General features: G+C 56.6%; 2 protein-coding genes across 4 annotated transcripts in view; one reads left to right on the top strand and one right to left on the bottom strand.

Annotated features, from left to right (window-relative positions):
• The first annotated feature begins 831 nt into the window (after nucleotides 1-831).
• FBXO6 (F-box protein 6) lies at nucleotides 832-7,894 on the top strand. 2 transcript variants are annotated; one of them, XM_053898967.1, is made up of 6 exons: nucleotides 832-970; nucleotides 3,341-3,636; nucleotides 5,548-5,674; nucleotides 6,098-6,193; nucleotides 7,057-7,192; nucleotides 7,444-7,894. In XM_053898967.1, exons 2-6 carry the CDS (start codon nucleotides 3,372-3,374, stop codon nucleotides 7,630-7,632), a joined length of 813 nt encoding a protein of 270 aa, XP_053754942.1. In that variant the 5' UTR covers nucleotides 832-970; nucleotides 3,341-3,371; the 3' UTR covers nucleotides 7,633-7,894. The 2 variants fall into 2 exon arrangements, with proteins under 2 accessions (XP_053754942.1, XP_053754941.1); XM_053898966.1 differs by lacking the exon at nucleotides 832-970 and adding an exon at nucleotides 2,042-2,135.
• Nucleotides 7,895-8,011: 117 nt separating this feature from the next.
• The window catches only part of MAD2L2 (mitotic arrest deficient 2 like 2), a 12,146-nt gene continuing 3,586 nt past the window's right edge, over nucleotides 8,012-16,571 (bottom strand). The window contains exons 1-9 of one of the 2 annotated variants that reach the window (XM_019461384.2): nucleotides 13,250-13,350; nucleotides 12,748-12,799; nucleotides 12,534-12,652; nucleotides 11,471-11,542; nucleotides 10,808-10,908; nucleotides 9,621-9,715; nucleotides 9,219-9,292; nucleotides 8,600-8,692; nucleotides 8,012-8,358 (exon numbers count right to left, since the gene is read on the bottom strand). In XM_019461384.2, coding sequence (XP_019316929.1) covers nucleotides 8,317-8,358; nucleotides 8,600-8,692; nucleotides 9,219-9,292; nucleotides 9,621-9,715; nucleotides 10,808-10,908; nucleotides 11,471-11,542; nucleotides 12,534-12,652; nucleotides 12,748-12,787 — 636 coding nt within the window. In that variant the 5' untranslated portion in view covers nucleotides 12,788-12,799; nucleotides 13,250-13,350 and the 3' untranslated portion in view covers nucleotides 8,012-8,316. Of the gene's footprint in view, nucleotides 8,359-8,599; nucleotides 8,693-9,218; nucleotides 9,293-9,620; nucleotides 9,716-10,807; nucleotides 10,909-11,470; nucleotides 11,543-12,533; nucleotides 12,653-12,747; nucleotides 12,800-13,249; nucleotides 13,351-16,571 lie in introns of those variants that run through there. The other variant, XM_053898965.1, reaches the window with a different exon arrangement.

Here is a 16,571-nt window from a genome sequence, read left to right as displayed (position 1 = left end):
GTATGCATCTCACTGCAGGCACCAGTTACCGCTTACTTACTTGGCCAAGAGTTTTACTGACATTAGATGAAGCCCCAGCATTTAGAATAGTATGCGGCACACAGTTGGTGCTTAATGTACTGTTTATCTCAGTAGCAAACTAGATTAGGGCCTCAGCCTTGGCAGGGACACCACTCACTAGCAGTATGGTAAACCAGTTAGTAAAAGACCCCTTTAGGGGAGATGCAGCCCTGACGAGTTAACAGGATGGCCTGGGCCAGGCACCCTGGCGCAGTGCACAGCCTGCACAACCCTTTGTGGTTGCCTTAAGTAGGTGCTTGATAATTATTTGTTGAATGAAGAAAGGAATTAATAAATTTAATCCCGACATAAACGCAGGGAGGTTTTTACTTTTGAGTAGATTGAGGCCTACGCGAAGCCACTCCCTAGTGAAGGTGAAAGCCATGCTCCAGCCCAGAGTTCCAGCAATCACCCTCTGCGGCGAGCCCCACCTCCCTCTATACCGGAAGGAACGGGTAAAGAGGTCTCAGGGTGACCCGCGCACAGGTGGACGCTTGGTTAGGAGAAAGCTCGGACTTCCCTGAGGGAGGAGAAAGCAAAGGGAAGACGTGGGATCCGGCTGCCGGGCCGCCCACCACCTGGAGGAGAAGAGAGCTTAAGGCTCCGAGGTCCGGAGGGTCCGCAGCGCCGCGGAGGCACCGACGACCTCAGGGCTCCCTTCCCTTGGCTGCGGAAGGAGCGGGCGTCGGGCCCGGCGGCGTGGGGCGGGGCGAGGCGGTGGGCGCGGCCCCGGGACCCGAGGGGGGCGGTCCGAGCGCGGCGCGTGACGCGAGGGCGGGGCGGGGCGAGAGCAGACGGCGCAGCGGAGGGCGAAGGGTCCAGGCAGACCCGGAGCTCAGGTCCGGCGGGGCGTCCCGCCCCGCGTCCAGGTCGCAGTCCAGCCCGGGGGACGGGCGTGGGACAGGCGCGGGTAGGGCTTGGGTGTCCGGAACCCCCGGGGTAGGGGGGGAGAGGAGGAAGGGAAGGGAGGGGCTGGGGGCGGGGCATTAACTGAGCCGGCGACGCAGTCTCGAGCGGGCGGGGACTCCGGGGACCGCGGGGCGGGGGGCGGGGCGGCGGTGGGGGCGACGCGAGGCGGAGGGGCAGCGCGGGGCGCTGTCGCGCAGGTCTGGTCACGAGCCGGGCCGGATCCCGCGCCGCCCGGTCCTGGCTCCGGCTCCGGGCCGTGCCGCCTGGGAGCGACACCCTGCCCGGGGCCGATCTGGGACCTCCCGGCAGTACCATGCCGGCGGGGGCCCGGGACCGGCCCCAAACTTTCCCAAGCCTCAGCTTCTGCTTTCGAGAAGTTGGCATGCTAACAGTACCTGGAGGGGGTGTTAAGAAGGTCGCGACTTGGGCTGGGGACGTGAGAAGCACAGGGTGCCCCGGGGTGGCTTCGCCTCCTGCCCCAGTCAGGCCTCGCCGGAGACCCTTGAAGTATAGAAACTAAGGGAGCGGGTGCGGGTGATAACGTTCAACCGGAGCCAGAGACCAGACTCTGGACGCCTGGGTGAGGAGCTATTCGTACCTAAGTCTCCTCTAACTCCGACCCAGCGACTTTTATTTGGCCTAGACAGTGCCTTTAGAAGTTGCCAACATTTAAAAATTGACAGGTGTCGTATTTTCAAAATCGTTTAGAGTTGCTTCTGAAAAATCGGAAAACCACACGCAGTTTTTCCCATCCTAGCATTATTGTGCAAGGTACAAGTACTTTTTTGTTCTCTGCCCTGCTGAAACGCTCCTCTCTGGGCAGGAACTAGATGATGCGCCCACCTCGTTTTTGCTGGGACGGTAGCTTTGGGAAGACTGTAGGCTGCTATGGAAAGTGAGAAATCTCAGAAACTCTGGGGGTGGGAGAATAGTTCCTCCTTCTCCCACCTGTAATCAGATGAGGCCCATCTGAGTGACAGTGGCTGGCCTTCCCTCCCCTCCTAGGGGATCTCCTTAGAGACCTGGATAAGCAGGCAAGATTCAGGCCAGGGTGACACTGTGAATTTTCCAGAACCCTTGTGCAATTCAGGTGTAGAGGGTGGAAGGTGTTCTTGGGGGCGAGTAACTACAGCTGCTGGACTGTTTTTGCTGTTAACGACAGAAGTGTAAGTAATGGGGGTCTGGAGCACTTCTTTACCCGCCCTATGCTAAGTGCTTTGCTTGTGCTAACTCAGTCCTCCTGGCCCTTCTGAGGTTGGGACAGTTGTTAGCTCCTTTTACAGCTCCCCACGCTAGCCACTGCAGGCCAGGATTCAAACCCAGGCAGGCTTGCTCAGGCTCCCTCGATCTGCTTTGCAGTTTCTGAGCATTTCAAAGTGGGTTCTGGCCTGCTGCCCTAACCAGAATGGAGTTGGGGGAGGGGGGGGGGTGCTTCTCATTGGGGTGTTTCAGCACATCTGGCTTCCAGGCCAAAGTGAGCAATCTGGGGAGAGGAAGTTGGTTTCTCAGCACTAGCCCCACCGCTTAATGAAGTTGTGACGTGGAATATAAAATCTTTATTACGTCCCCAGACAGATAGTGAATTCCCAGCACCAAAATAACATCACCACAAACTCCTGCAGAGCCCACAGGCAACAGCGTGGCCTCGGCAAGGTCTTCCAGGCCACCAGGTCCACCATTACATTTTTTTTTTTTTTTTGAGAGAGAGAGAGAGAGAGCGAGCGAGCAGTGGGGCTCACCCAAAGCAGGATTTGTGCTCACCCAAAGTGGGGCTCCAAGTCATCTGATGCGGGGCTCGAACTCACGAACCGTGAGATCATGACCTTGGCGGAAGTCGGATGCTAAGCCGACTGAGCCACCCAGGCGCCCCGTTAGGCAATTATTTTTTAATGGGGGGGGGGCGGGAAGGGCCCCTTTAAATATTAGCTCCTAAAGTCTCTATTAATGTGTTTACTACACTCTTTTAAAAATGTGCGTAGCATGTGACCACTCTGTATTCTGACAGCCTACTCTGTACTGGAAGGACACTCAAATGCGCCGTCTACCCCTCTCGTTTCAAAAGCCCGGGTGGCTCAATCGGTTGAGCTTCTGACTTCGGCTCAGGTCATGATCTCACAGCTCAGCTCAGCTCCTGAGTCCAAGCCCCGCGTTGGGCTCTGTGCCGACAGCCCGGAGCCTGGAGCCTGCTTCAGATTCTGTGTCTCCCTCTCTCTCTGCCCGTCCCCCGTTCACACTCTCTCTCTCAAAAATAAATAAACGTTAAAAAAATTAAAAAAAAAAAAAAAAAAAAGAGCCCCTGGCTGAGGTCCCTGGGAATCCGAGGGGGTCCACCTGCTTGGTCAGGGCTCGTAACCAGTGTTGCCCCCCACAGGCCTGTGTGTGCACCCTGCCTCACCCCAGCCATGGCCCCGGTCAGCATCAACGAGCTCCCCGAGAACATCCTGCTGGAGGTGTTCACGCACGTGCCCGCCCGCCAGCTGCTCCTGCGCTGCCGCCTGGTCTGCAGCCTCTGGCGAGACCTCATCGACCTGGTGACCCTCTGGAAGCGCAAGTGCCTGCGTGAGGGCTTCATCACCGAGGACGGGGACCAGGCTGTAGCCGACTGGAAGATCTTCTACTTCCTACGCAGCCTCCACAGGAATCTCCTGCGCAATCCGTGTGCCGAAGGTGGGTCGGGGGGGGGGGGGGCTGCCCCCAGGCCGGTTCCCTCCCCTTTCCCGCCACTCAGGAGGCCTTGTTTACCCTCACGATTCCCACACTGTCTGGAACGTTCTCTCACACCCCTCCCACACTCCCCTGATTCCTCATTCTTCAGGTCTCAGTTCAGACACCTGCCCGCGCCCCCACCCCCTCCCGCCCCGCATCTATCTATATCACATCCACTCTGTTCAGTTCCTTGATGACACTTTCGTTACCTATAATTACCTTATTTATCTCTTGGTCGTTTGTTTTTTTTTCCCCCTCTGCCACAGACTTCAAGGTCCAGACTTCATGGGTCTTGCTTGCCCCTCTCCGCCCAGTGTCCACAATGATGCCTTCACATAGCAGGTGCTCAGAAAACGTTTGTTGAATGAACAGACTACACATTCACCGTCCTCTCTTGAGTTCGGTCTAAGCTGCCTAACGTTTCTGGAGGGGCTTCCTCTGCATCAGGCACTGGACTGAGGTCTTCACAAATGTCATTATCCTCCTGTTATCCCTATTACCCAGATGAAGGAAATAAGGATTTCAAGAGGTGACTGCATAATTTGAGGCCCCTGCGTAGCTCTTAATGTTCTCTTATGTCTGCCAGTGGTTTTTTCCCTTCATTGAACACCTACCACATCCCAGGCACCAGGCTTCTTTGTTGGGGCTACAGCAGCAATCGACTGAGGCGTAGTTTGTACGCTCGGAACCCCTTTCACGTCGGTTTTCTCTCTTGACCCTCACAAGGATCCCGAGAGTTGACCGAATAAGTAGGTTGGCTCCATTTTATAGATGGGGAGTGCTAGGCCCGTGATGAGCGTCCTACCGGAAAATCCAGAACTGCCCAGTTGCTGGGGCCTGGTCCTGACTGATAAGGGCCCTCGGGCCCCTCTCTGAGGCCCCACAGACAGTGGCCCAGACACCCAATCTCTCTGCCTGCCCCAGATTCCACTCCGAAGCGACCCAGCTGAGCTGCCGGCTCAGCTCACACAGCTTCCACAGAGCCCGCCTGCAGCCTGTGCCTGGCTCAGGCCCACAGCTGGATTTCTGTGTTGTTCCCCTGGTTCTCTACTGGTGGGCCCCGGGGCACCCAGGGAATAGGTGTGGGCTTCTAGTAGAGGGAGGAAGAGAGCAATTTGGAAAAGCTCCCTTGGTGACTGTTCTGGAAAGCCTTGGTAGAGAAACACTGCTGTTTTTTTAAGGTCCTCTCAGCTCAGTCGGAATGTCTGAACGGGGAGACCGGAACCTGCCAGGCCAACCTGGTGGGGATCACGAGTATGGGGTCACCACATGCCACCAATGCAGAGGACGCCCACCCTCACGGTTATCCCTCCTGGCCTGGGCAGAGGGGGGTCTGAGCTAGCCCAGAAGGTTCCCATGACCTGCCACCAAACCCACAAACCAGTCCTCGGGCCCCCTTGGATCTCAGTTACATAGCTAGGGTGTCAGGGGAAACGTCAGTCAAGTCAGTGGGCCACGTTGGGACAAACTGACATTAGCCATTAAGAACAGAAGTACCATCACAGGCCCTTCATAACTTCATGTTTTGAGAACTGAAACTTGGGTATTTCCCAGAGCCCTCCAGCAACAGTGTGAACGAAAGGAAGGAAAGGCTAGTTTCGAATTTCTGGTAATACTCTCTATTTTTCCCAGCTTCATGCTACAAATAGAGCCCGTCAGGGACAAGGTGGGGCAGGGAGGGTCCCGGATCAGAGCCCACATGGTGGGGACAGGGGGGAATGTGCTGGAGGAAAGGCACTTTGGAGGGGTGCTCGCCTTGAGATGGGAGCTTGAGTAAGCCCAGCCTTATACCTCCCTCCCTCCTGACAGCAGGAGGGAAGGGCCAACTGTACACTTACCCAGGGGAATCTGACCTTGGTCCGTTTCTCCTAGAGGATATGACCTCCTGGCAGATCGATTCCAACGGCGGAGACCGCTGGAAGGTGGAGAGCCTCCCCGGAGACCACGGGACGGACTTTCCCGACTCCAGAGTCAAGAAGTACTTTGTCACATCTTTTGGGTAAGGGACAAACCACCGAGCCGGCAGTGTCGAGGGGGAAGGGGGTCAGGACACCTTTTGCCAAACCTCAAGCTTCAGCGAGGGCCTCTCTCTGCAGCTGGAGGAAGTGGAAGCCTAGAGCAGGAGTCCTTAGCGGCCTGGATTCATGGCAGGGGGGGGCGGGGGGGGGTGGTGATTAGGGTAAGTCAGAGGTATCTTCTGGTTCCTAATCTAGGAATACGAGTTCACCAAGGTGCCCTCTTTGGGACCCTTGGACTGGGGTCACATGCCACCGAGGCACAGGTGGGTCAGACCCCTCCCCCATGTGTTTCTCATAGGCCAGCACCAGCCAGTGGCCGTGGTCCCACAGCAGCCGGGGGACACTGCTGGGTCCTGGCCACGGCGCACACCCGGGAAATGTCCACCTTTCCTTATGCTCCACAGGATGTGCCTCAAGTCCCAGCTGGTGGACCTCAAGGCCGAGGGCTACGGGGAGGAGCTGCTAGACACGTTTCGGCCTGACATCGTGGTTAAGGACTGGTGAGCAGGGCTCGGGCCGCGCTCTGCGTCCTCCCCTCTTTCCTTTCTGGGAACACCCATAGGCAGTGCCCAGTCTGTGCCTGGCAGTGTCCTGGGGTCGGGGCTGCCCCCAGAGCCGGTGGACCCGGCGCTTGCTCATTCAGTGCTTCTGGGCCCTCCTGCCACCCTGCATCGGCACGTGTTAATTCCAGTTTACAGATGGGGAGACTGAGGCCCGCAGATAAAGTGTCACCAAACAAGTACTGAAGCAGCAGAGACACCAGGACGCACCCTCCCCGGACTTTGCTCCACGCCTCCCGCCTATCTGCCTCCCCTCCCCCTTCGCCGTGCACCCCTCAGCTCTTTCCCAGGCTCCTGCTCGGCACCCAGAGCTCTGCAAGACTCTGGCTTGGCCCAAAGCAGCAGGGGCAGGACCCCAATTCCAGCCAGGCCCTAGGCCGCCACTCAAAGCATCACGGATGGGGCTGGAGGGGCATCCAAAGCTGCAGAGGGGTGGACAGCCAGAGGGTGAGCTCCATACCAGCCCCTGTCACACAGGCCACCCCTTAAATCTCCCACCACATCTCCAGTCTGATCCATGATAACGTACAGGTGACACAGCTCCCGCAGCCCAGGCCTTGATCCGTAAGGACTCTTTTGTTGTGTTAAAGGGACATCAGCACAGGATACCCAAAAGGGATGCTGCTTTGCTCCACTGCCCCAAGGGCACAGTAGGGCCCAGGGAGCAGTGAAACCAGCGGGGCCTCAGGGGCAGAGCAGGGAAATCCAACTCAGAGCTCCAGTTTATGGGGCTGCCACCTCCCCCACCTCCAGGGCCACCTTCTGTCTTGGGGTGCACAGTCCTGAGCCCCACCCTCCCCCAGGTTCGCCGCCAGAGCAGACTGTGGCTGTACCTACCACCTCCGCGTACAGTTGGCCTCAGCCGACTACATCGTCCTGGCCTCCTTCGAGCCCCCGCCCGTGACCATCGATCAATGGAACAATGCCAAGTGGACAGAGGTGAGGCCTCACCTGCTTGCCCTTCACCACCTGCTTCTCTCAGGGCCACGAGGGCAAAGAAACAAGGGTCAGCCTCAGGGCACAGAAGGCCCCAGCTCTCCTGCCTGGAGCCCGTGGTGTCCAGCCGGGGGGTGGGGGTGGGGGGGCTCTCCCCTGCAGGACCTGGCTCTTCCCCTCTCCAGCGGGGTGGTCACCCCATCTCGTCCCTTCCCCAGTCCGGGCGATCACTTCTTCCTCTCCCCACCCCCCAGGTCTCCTACACTTTCTCAGATTACCCTCCGGGCGTCCGCCACATCCTCTTCCAGCACGGGGGCAAGGACACCCAGTTCTGGGCAGGCTGGTATGGGCCCCGCGTCACCAACAGCAGCATCGTTATCAGCCCGAAGATGACCAGGAACCTGGCCCCCTGCACAGCTCAGCCTGAGACCACAGAGGGGTAGGAGAAGGTTGTCTGCCTGCCCTCCTTCCCTCACCTCAGAAGGCCCTTCTGACAGCCTGTCATTTGATAGCCATTCATCCGTCCTCTGTCTGGGCCAACTGACTGCCAAAGGTCTCCTCCGGCGGAGCGTGTAGCCGGCAGCGAGGGCCCCTGCCCCTGGAGCTCCTGCCCCAGTTCCAACCTTGGGGAAACCCACCAGTTTGTGGGAGCCCCCAGTCATTTGCTCTGACATTTTCTCACAATAAATGTTTTCCGTAAAACCAGCCTGGGGTTGGGTTTACGGGTGGTGGGGGTGTCCCTGGCACTTTGGGAGAGAAGCAGCCCCTCCTCCCAAGTTAATTTGGCTGCTCCTGTCCCTCTCCAGTTAGTGACAGCCCAGCTCAGCCCTTGGGGCTCTTTATTGAAACAACTCACAGCACAGTATTTCAGACAGACAGTGTTGGCCGGCCACATCCCAGGAGGCCAAGAAATCAAGGTCCCGGCATCCTTCCCTGCCCTCCTGGGGAAAATTCCTCCATGAAGGCAACCAGACCTGAGCGGCGCCGGGCCGGAGAGTGGGTGGTCCATACACAGAGGCAATAAGAGCACTTGGAATCGGGGGGAGGGGGTGTCCCTCAGCACCGCCCTAGGCTGGGGGCCCCCAGTGTCCCATAGTTGTTACATCCGTGATCGGAGCATCACACCCTCAGCTGCTTTTGTGAGCTCGCTCTTCCACGTAGAGCTGCATCTAGTGGACAGGAATAAACCGCCAAGGTCAGGAGCACAGCCAGGGCACGTCCTCAGGAGGGCCCATAAGCCCCAGGCAGACAGGTCCCTGCCAGCGGTGGGGCAGTGTGGCACAGCCACGGGTTAAGGGAAAGGGAGTTTGGAGCCTTACGCCAGGCACTCCCTGGTCATCTCCTCCGAGCCTTGAGCCATTAGCCTCAGCGTACCGTCTGTAAAGCTCCCCGGGTCCCCATGCAGCTCACCTTTAAAATGTCTGATGTCATCGTTTTTAGCGGTATCAGCCGGGGATCATGCATGTGGACGTCCTGCTCATCTGCCAGGATCCAGGGAAAGTCCTAGGGTGGGGACCAAGGGAAGCGGGTGGAAGGGGGCTGGGCCGTGGCCTGTCCTCACTTTGCTACCCACTCCCTCTCCAGCGCCAGGGTCCCCAGACTTCAGGGAACACCAGAGTCGCTAGGGAGCTACCAGCATTGCGGACTCCCGGCTTCCTCCACCCGAGAGGCCGAGCCCGTGGATCCGAGCTGGCCGGGGCACCCAGGTGATTAAACGAGCCCCAGACACCATTTCAGAAACTGGCGGGTGAAGACCACCCCCCCCCGCCCTCTCTTGAGAGCCACCACTGAGCTGGCAGCCCCAGGACATGGCTCCACCCTCCTCTCACTACTGGGTGCCCAGGCTGGGTAACGACCAGCATTCGGCCACACAGTTAACACACGACAAAAACCTGCCGCGTGCCAGGCACCGCCACCAACGATGTTGAGGGTGTGCGAACAGCAACACCCCGGCCCACTCAGAACTGTGGCATCTTGCTTTCAAAGCCTCCCGGCTGTCTCCCTGCCCACCAGACGGGTCTCCTCTCACCTTGATGACCTGAATCTTCTCCATGTTGCGGGTAGCAGCTTCTCTCGTGTGCACTAAGACTGTGAAGGTACAGCCTAAAGAAGCAAGAGTCTGGTCAAGGCTGGGCCACGTCACGCCTGCCACTGGGCACAGTCTCTTCCCCGCTCCCAGGCTGGCTCAGCAGCCCCCCGAGGGGAGAAGAGTGTAAACCAAGTGCTAAGACAAGACACAGTCAATAGGGAGACTGAACCCCGGTGGAGTCCATCAGGGTAGCTTCCTGGAGGAGGTGGACTTTCAGAGAGGTTCTAAAATGCAAGAAGGAAGAGAGGTGGCTTGATACAGCAAAGTAGGGACCGGAGAATGCAGCCCGAGCCAAGGTAGCCATGGAAAGGCCCGAGGACAGTGGGGTGGGGGCGAGCACACCTGGGGGGTTGTGGTCCAGGACAGCATCACACACACTGATCTTCAGGATGAAGGCTCGGAGCAGCTGCTCCACATGAGACAGCAGGGAATCTGAGCTGGAAGGAGAAAAGGAGGGGCTCCCGTCACACTGGCGGCCCTTCCCACCAGCAGGCAATCAACCCTGGAAACAGACCTGGGGGTCCAGGGGCCCTCTCTGCTTCTGACCGTGTTGGCTTTGGAGGGCTTGGCCACCTATCCTATCTACGCAGTTAAAACCATCTGGAGAGTTTAAAACCAGTGCCGAATGTGGCACCTGGGTGACTCGGTTAAGCGTCGGAACCAGTCGTGATCTCGCGGTTTGTGAGTTCGAGCCCCACCCCGGGCTCCGTGCTGACAGTGCAGAGCCTGCTTGGGATTCTCTCTCCCTCTCTCTCTGCCCCTCCACCTCTCTCTCTCTCTCTCTCAAAATAATAAATAAACTTAAAAAAAAAATGCTGAGTCCCATGCTGAGTCCCATCCCAAACTAAGTCCAAATGGGGCACTGTGAACCCCCACAGGTGGTTCTAATGTGCAGCCAGGTCTGAGAACAAGGACACAGCCCAAGCCTCCTCATACCCCAGGACACCAAGCCAGGAAGGGAAGGGGCTTGCCCGAGGCCACACAGCAAGTGGGAACAGATAACAGTGCCCTGACCACCAGGAAACCAACAGCTGACCAGCCAACACGCTTGCCCAAGGTCAACTTCTGGTTGACTATGGGCTGGACACTCGACTAGGAAGTCAGAAAACTGGGTCTGGTCCCGGCTCTGCCACCATTTGGGTGACCCTGAGTGGTTCATGTCACCTCTCTGGTCCTTGGTTTCTCCGTCCATAAAAGGAGGTTGGGAATAGCCATTCAGCAAAGTGATGGTTTGCCAAGTGTGGACCTCACAGAGGTTACATGAAGACCACAGGGCGGCCAGCCACGTTAGGATAGCGTTCCTTGCCATTTTCCTCTTTACCGAGCTTCCTGGAGGAGGTGGGCTTTCAGAGGGGTTCTAAAAGGCAGGAAGGGAGAGAGGTGGCTTGGTGCAGCCAAGTAGGGACCTCAGAACACAGGCCAAGCTGAGGTATTCAGGGGCTGCCCTAAAGGGGTGAGTATGGGGGCGATTTCCAGGGACCTCATACCAGCCAGCCAGCTAGCTAAGAGTCCGGGGAGAGGCGGCTTACCTAATGGACAGCAGCGGAGGCTGGGTGATTTCAAAGACGAATTTCTCCACTGGGCGGTGCTCTTTGTCCAAAATTACCACCACCACTTTCTCGACATCGTTCTGCAAGGACAGGAATCCCCTAGTCCAGGACCAGGTAGCCCACCCACCACCACCACCTCCCTCCCTGCCCAAGAAAGGACGGCAAGGGCACGCCCACAGCCCTTCTCAGCTTCTAGGCTGAGGGTCCCTGGGCTTTGAGAATTTCAAGTAGGCATCGCTGACATGAGCGGTACAGGCTGGGAGGGGAGAGAGTGTCTGGGCCCCGTGGCGGTTCCAGGACATCTCAGAGAGCGGGACAAGATAAAAGGAGGAAACCCTGAGGGGGCAAGCCCAGACAGAACTTGGGGGCAGGGAGAGAAACAGAAGTGAGAAGAACCCAGAACCCTCTGGGGCAGGCTCCACTTGACCAACTCCACAAAACAGGGCTCCCGGGCCCAGCATACCCTGAATGTGGCCCACGTGCCCTGAGGTCTATCCTGGGGCAGGAGTGGTCTCCAGGGAATAGGAGATATGCTTTGGGGTATAGAGTCATAGGGACCCCGCACGGTCCCAGCATCACCCTGTCCTGGAGCCCTGGAGGAACAGACTGGGCGTGAAGTAGGCTGCAGCCTGGTGTCCTCACCTTCTCCAGCAGTGGCTTGACACACTGCAGGGTGTCCTGGATATACTGGTTCAGCTCCGGGTGGCAGGACATCTGCACACAACCGCACGATGGCTGGTGAGGCCCAAAGCACCAGTGGGGAAACCACCCAACACCCCTACCTCCAGGAGCCCAGGGAGAGAGGCCAGCAACTCCCTAGGGCTCCCTACCCAAGAGACTGACTTCCCATCATGGGGCTGAGAACTGCGAATTATCCACACAGAACGTAGAAGAATTCAGTCTCAACATTAGCACTTAATATAGCATCAGGGGTTTCTAAAGTGGGGTCTGCGGGCTCCTCTAGAGGCTGAGAAGTCCCTAAATTGTGTGTATTTGGGCATACAGGCATTTTTCCCAGAGAAGGGATCCAAAATTTTAATCAATTTTCAAAAATTGAGAATCTGGGACTAAGAGCTATGTGGCCTCAGGTAAATCACTTAACTTCTCTGAGCTTTAATTACTTCATCTGTGAAAGGTCTCGCAAAGAAAAAATGATGAGTAGTGAGATAATCCCGTACAACACAGAGGGTGCACAGTAAATGCCATTCTTTTTCCTTTTCCTCGTATATCCTTCAATCTCCCACCACGTTTCAGTATTGGGTCATTCATTTATTCTAATGTTTACTGAGTGCCTTCTAAGGGCCGGCACTTCTACAGACTGGGGACAGGGTAGCATTTGTTTACTGCTTTTGTCTGCCTTTTAACCTAAAACAACCCCTTACAATGAGGGCAGAGAGCAGGGATACCTGAGGTTTACAGGGATCCCCTCCCCAAACCAATCATTCGCCAGTCCCAGGAGCTCTTTAAAATACAACCATGCCCCAGGGGCAACTCTAACCCGAGAGTCTGGTCCCTAACTTGGGGCAAGGGGAACTCCCAGTTCAGAGGGATGGAAAGAAAAGTCCCTGCAGTTGTGGCTGGGAACTGAACGGCAAGGCCAGGCCGCTGGGGAGTGAGGGGGCTCAGCCTGAAAGCGGAGGAAGAGTTCAAAAATCCAACCTCTACCCACCTTGAAGTTCGGGGATGACCAGAGGTGGGGGCTCACCTGGACAGGCACGTTGTACTTCTTACGCTTCTGGAAGATGCCCACCGGGTAGACCTCGCGCACGTAGAGGATGAGGTGCACGGCCACCTCCAGGAACTCGCAGAGGACGTCGGCCACCACTGTGAAGGGGCTGAAGCCGGTGAGCTTGGGAAGCCCGCCGGCCCAGGCCCTCCCTCGCCCCCCCACCCTGGGTCCGCAAGTCCAGCCTCCCTACCTTGACCAAAGTTGAGGTCCTGTCGCGTGAGTGTGGTCATCCTTACCGCCACCTAGAGGGTGGGGCAGGAGGGGGGGGGCTGGTTCTAACGGATCAGACTGCCGCAGGGTGCGCTTGCCTCCACCCCCTCTCCCCTCCGTCTGGGGGAATCGGGGCAGGACGTCCCCCTTCACACAGAATCTGGGCAGCTAGAAGGGACCTCCCACGCTGGCGTCATAGCTCGGGGACATTAGCTGCGCCCCGATCAGCTCTGTCTACTGGCCCCCCGCCCTGCTGTCTCGGGGGCGGGGGTTGGGGGGGTGCGGTAGGAAAGGCCAGAGCTGTGCTCGCAAAAGGGCACGGCCGCAGAGGGAACGGCGGGTTGCCTAGGCCCGCGGGCGCAAAGCCGGACACGCTGAGAACGAAACCGGGCTGGAATAAGACGCCGCCCTCCGCCTGGCCGGAAACCTCCTCGGAGGGAACCCCGCCCCTCTCCCCTCCCCCGGTGCGGGGAACCACCGACCCGACCACTCGCGCCTCCCGCTCAACCAGCGGCCTGGACTCGGCTCCGAGACTTCCGCGGCGCTCGGGCAGGTCCTAGCGACCGCCTCCGGCCACGCCCACTTCCCCGCGCAGCCAACCTGGAGGCGGGAGGGAGCGGCAGCCGGAGGGGCGGGGCCTGGGAGGGGGCGGGGCCCGGCCTCGCCGCCAGAGATCCCAAGGCGGGAGACGCGGAGACTGCGCGGTACCGCCTCCCTTAGGCTCGGGGTCGGCGCGAGAAAAGACCCCTTCGCTCTCCACGTCAGGTCGCCATGTATTTTGCTCCCCAGGGCGTTTGTCTCGCTTTGGGAAGCGTTGGGAGGGAGCGGATAGGTGTTGCTGGTGAGGAACAGGTGGAGGGTACAGCTGGGGACTTAAGACAGCGACATCTACTGCTAACTGCAGAGTCACCATCCCCGGACCGCAGCTGCCCAACCGAAAGCGAATCCGCCGGCTCCGGGGCGGGGACGTCCTCACTCCCGCCCTCACCCAGAAACTAAATGCAGCTTGGGTTTACCTCCCAAGAAGATAAAACCTCCCGGGCCCGGGCATCATAGTGGTAGCTGCCCTTTATAGGGACCCAGCCGTGTGCCAGGCACCGGGCTAAGTGTGCCTGTGGATTATCCCACTAAATCCTCAAAACAGTTCCGTAAGACAGTTACTGTGATTGTCCGCATTTTATAGAGGAGCCAAACGAGGTTCAGAAGGGTGAAGTAACCTTCCCGAATCACACATCTATTGAGGGAGGGGACGCGCGGAGTTGTCTTTGCCCACTACATTTTACGGTTCTGGAATCCCCTAGAGACATGGCCTCTGGAACCGCTGAGAGGCCCCCTGGGAGATAATAATATTAACATTAAAATAATCACTAACTTGAATTGAACACTAACTCAGCCTAGGAGCTAAGCACCCGTTTTACAGCCCCACTCTATAGATGGCAAACAGGCTCAGAGATGCTCCCTACTTTGCCCAAATCACACAGTTGGAATACAAACCCAGTTCTGACTTCTAACCTGATTCCAGGGCCTCAACTTATTTTCAGCCCCTTTATTTTACAGGTGGGGAAACTAGGGTCAGAGAAGTTGCAGCACAGTTACAGGCAACAAATCAGGACCAGAAGCCTGGGGACCTTGACTCTGACCTCTAGGGACAGAAGAGCTTGTTAGGAGTCACACCCAGCTGTGGGTACCCAGATCTAGCCAGGAATGTTTATCAATTACAGGTCGCTATTGGAGATCTGCACCCGTTTTCACTCCAGATGCCTTCAAACCTGCACTTGCCCACTTCTGATGGGGCGGAGATAAGGAAGAGAATAAGTGACTTGGCCCATTAAGCCAGGAATACCAGCAAAGCATTTCTCAAAGCAATCCTTGGAAATCTGCATCAGAATCCCTGGGGAGCCCATTAAACTCCTGGAACCCAGGCCTCTCTGACCTACTGGACCAGTCTGGGTGCAAAGCAGGGTATGGGCCCTTCAACAAGTTCCCCAGGGACCCTGATGCCCAAAAACATATGGGAATTGCCACGGTAGTTTGGGCTGTTCCCAAAGAAAGTCTGCATTTCATACCATTTCCACATTTAACCCAAAGGGATAAGATGGTTTATTTCAGGAATTGACGCACTCGGTGGCACATTTTGGGCATAGCAGCCCTTCTCAAGACTTGGGGACACTGCCCATATCATGCCATGAAGGAGAGAACCGTTTCCACACAGAGCCAGTTAAGCAGCTCACTGGCTTGTAAACAGTGTCCCCTGGCTCCTTGCGATTTAATCATTATGGATACTTTGGCCCTGGAGAAAGCAAGAGTCCTTCTTTGCCCCTCTCTGGAGGCTGTTCAAGCATTTTGTCCATTAGTGACAGGAAGTGGCAGTCTTAGGGGGGCAATTTCTTGTACAGGGTTTCTTGGGATTGGATCCGGGGCTGGGAAACTCAAGAGTCTAGCTGCTTCCATGGGATGGCCTCCAGAGTACAATGTGAGCGACACAAGGACTCATGCCAGGCTCCCAGCCTTAGCCCCCTGCCCTGAGAAGACAAAGCACAAGCCACCTGTAGGTCCCCTGACACACAGAGCTAAAGGAACTTCAGAGACACCTTGGCAGACATAAAACCCAACACTCAACATTTTTCAAATGCAGAAAGCGAGGTCCCAAGAGCTTTTGACACTGGGGTACCTGCCTTGTCAACTAGAAACCCATGGACAAAATGCCTACATTTGGGGCTTTGGATTCAGAGTCAGCCACAAGCAGAGGAATGCAGGCTGGGAGACAGGTGAGGAGGGACTCAAACTGATCTGACCCCTAACCCCAAAAAGGCCTCTATCTCCTCATTTTTGAAATGAACAGGCTGGACAGATGTTCCCTAAACCTCTGATGGCCTTGGGTTCCACGGGGGCCAAGAAGCTGGAGAGGGGGCAGGGGAGCTCTAAGAAGACATCTGTCATTTTTATCCATAGGGCTCTGTGGCATCTGGTTTCTAGATCTTGAGCACATCAGCATGATGGATAGTCTTGGGACCAAGATTACATTATGGGGTTAATTTATTACATTTTTGAATACCCATTTGCTGGGAGACTGTTTTTCCAAGTTATTTGCATATTTTTCACCATAATAACAATATGTAGGAGGGCATCTGGGAGGAAAAGGATGGATGTTTAGGAGGAGAGAGGGCTTATTTGCCAACTGGAACAGGTCCCTGAGGGTCTGCAATGAGGACAGAAAGAAAATCACTCCCAAGAGACATTTAAATTGAAACTAAGAGAAAGCAAGATGTAAGAAAGTCTTGCAAAGACCAAGGCCTGCGTGGGCAAAGGAGGATCCCTGGAGTTCACTGAACAAATATGCAACAAGTGAACAGAGTAAAACAATAGACAATGAAGTATCCAGCCCCTTAAGATGCTGCCAAGGTCCCCTCATACCCACTAGGCTGATCACATGACAGATCATTTATCCCATACCTGCTTAAGGTTCCTAAGACACCAAACACAGGAGAGTGGGGGGAGCCATAGACAGTGAGCCACATATAGCCTAGTAACAATCCACTGGTACCCCGATGCTCAAGGATGCAGCCGTTTGGGACACCTCCTGATCAGAGCCTCAGCCTTGTTCATTCTTTTGGTCCAGCCCCTCACCCAGTGCCTGGCCCAATCCAGGTTCTCGATGAGCGCGAGTAAATGAATTAATGAAAGAAAGAACAGATGAAATGATAGCAGACAGTGGCTCGTTGCCATTTGCCTGACTTGAATCCTAACTTATTCTGAATGAGAACAAAGGCCTCTGATTTCAGTGCTCGAGCTACAGGTAGCGGT

Source organism: Panthera pardus, unplaced genomic scaffold (genome assembly GCF_024362965.1).
Source record: "Panthera pardus isolate Hobbes unplaced genomic scaffold, ASM2436296v1 HiC_scaffold_11, whole genome shotgun sequence".
Taxonomy (NCBI): Eukaryota; Metazoa; Chordata; class Mammalia; order Carnivora; family Felidae; genus Panthera; species Panthera pardus.
This window is presented reverse-complemented; position numbering and strand designations above follow the sequence as displayed.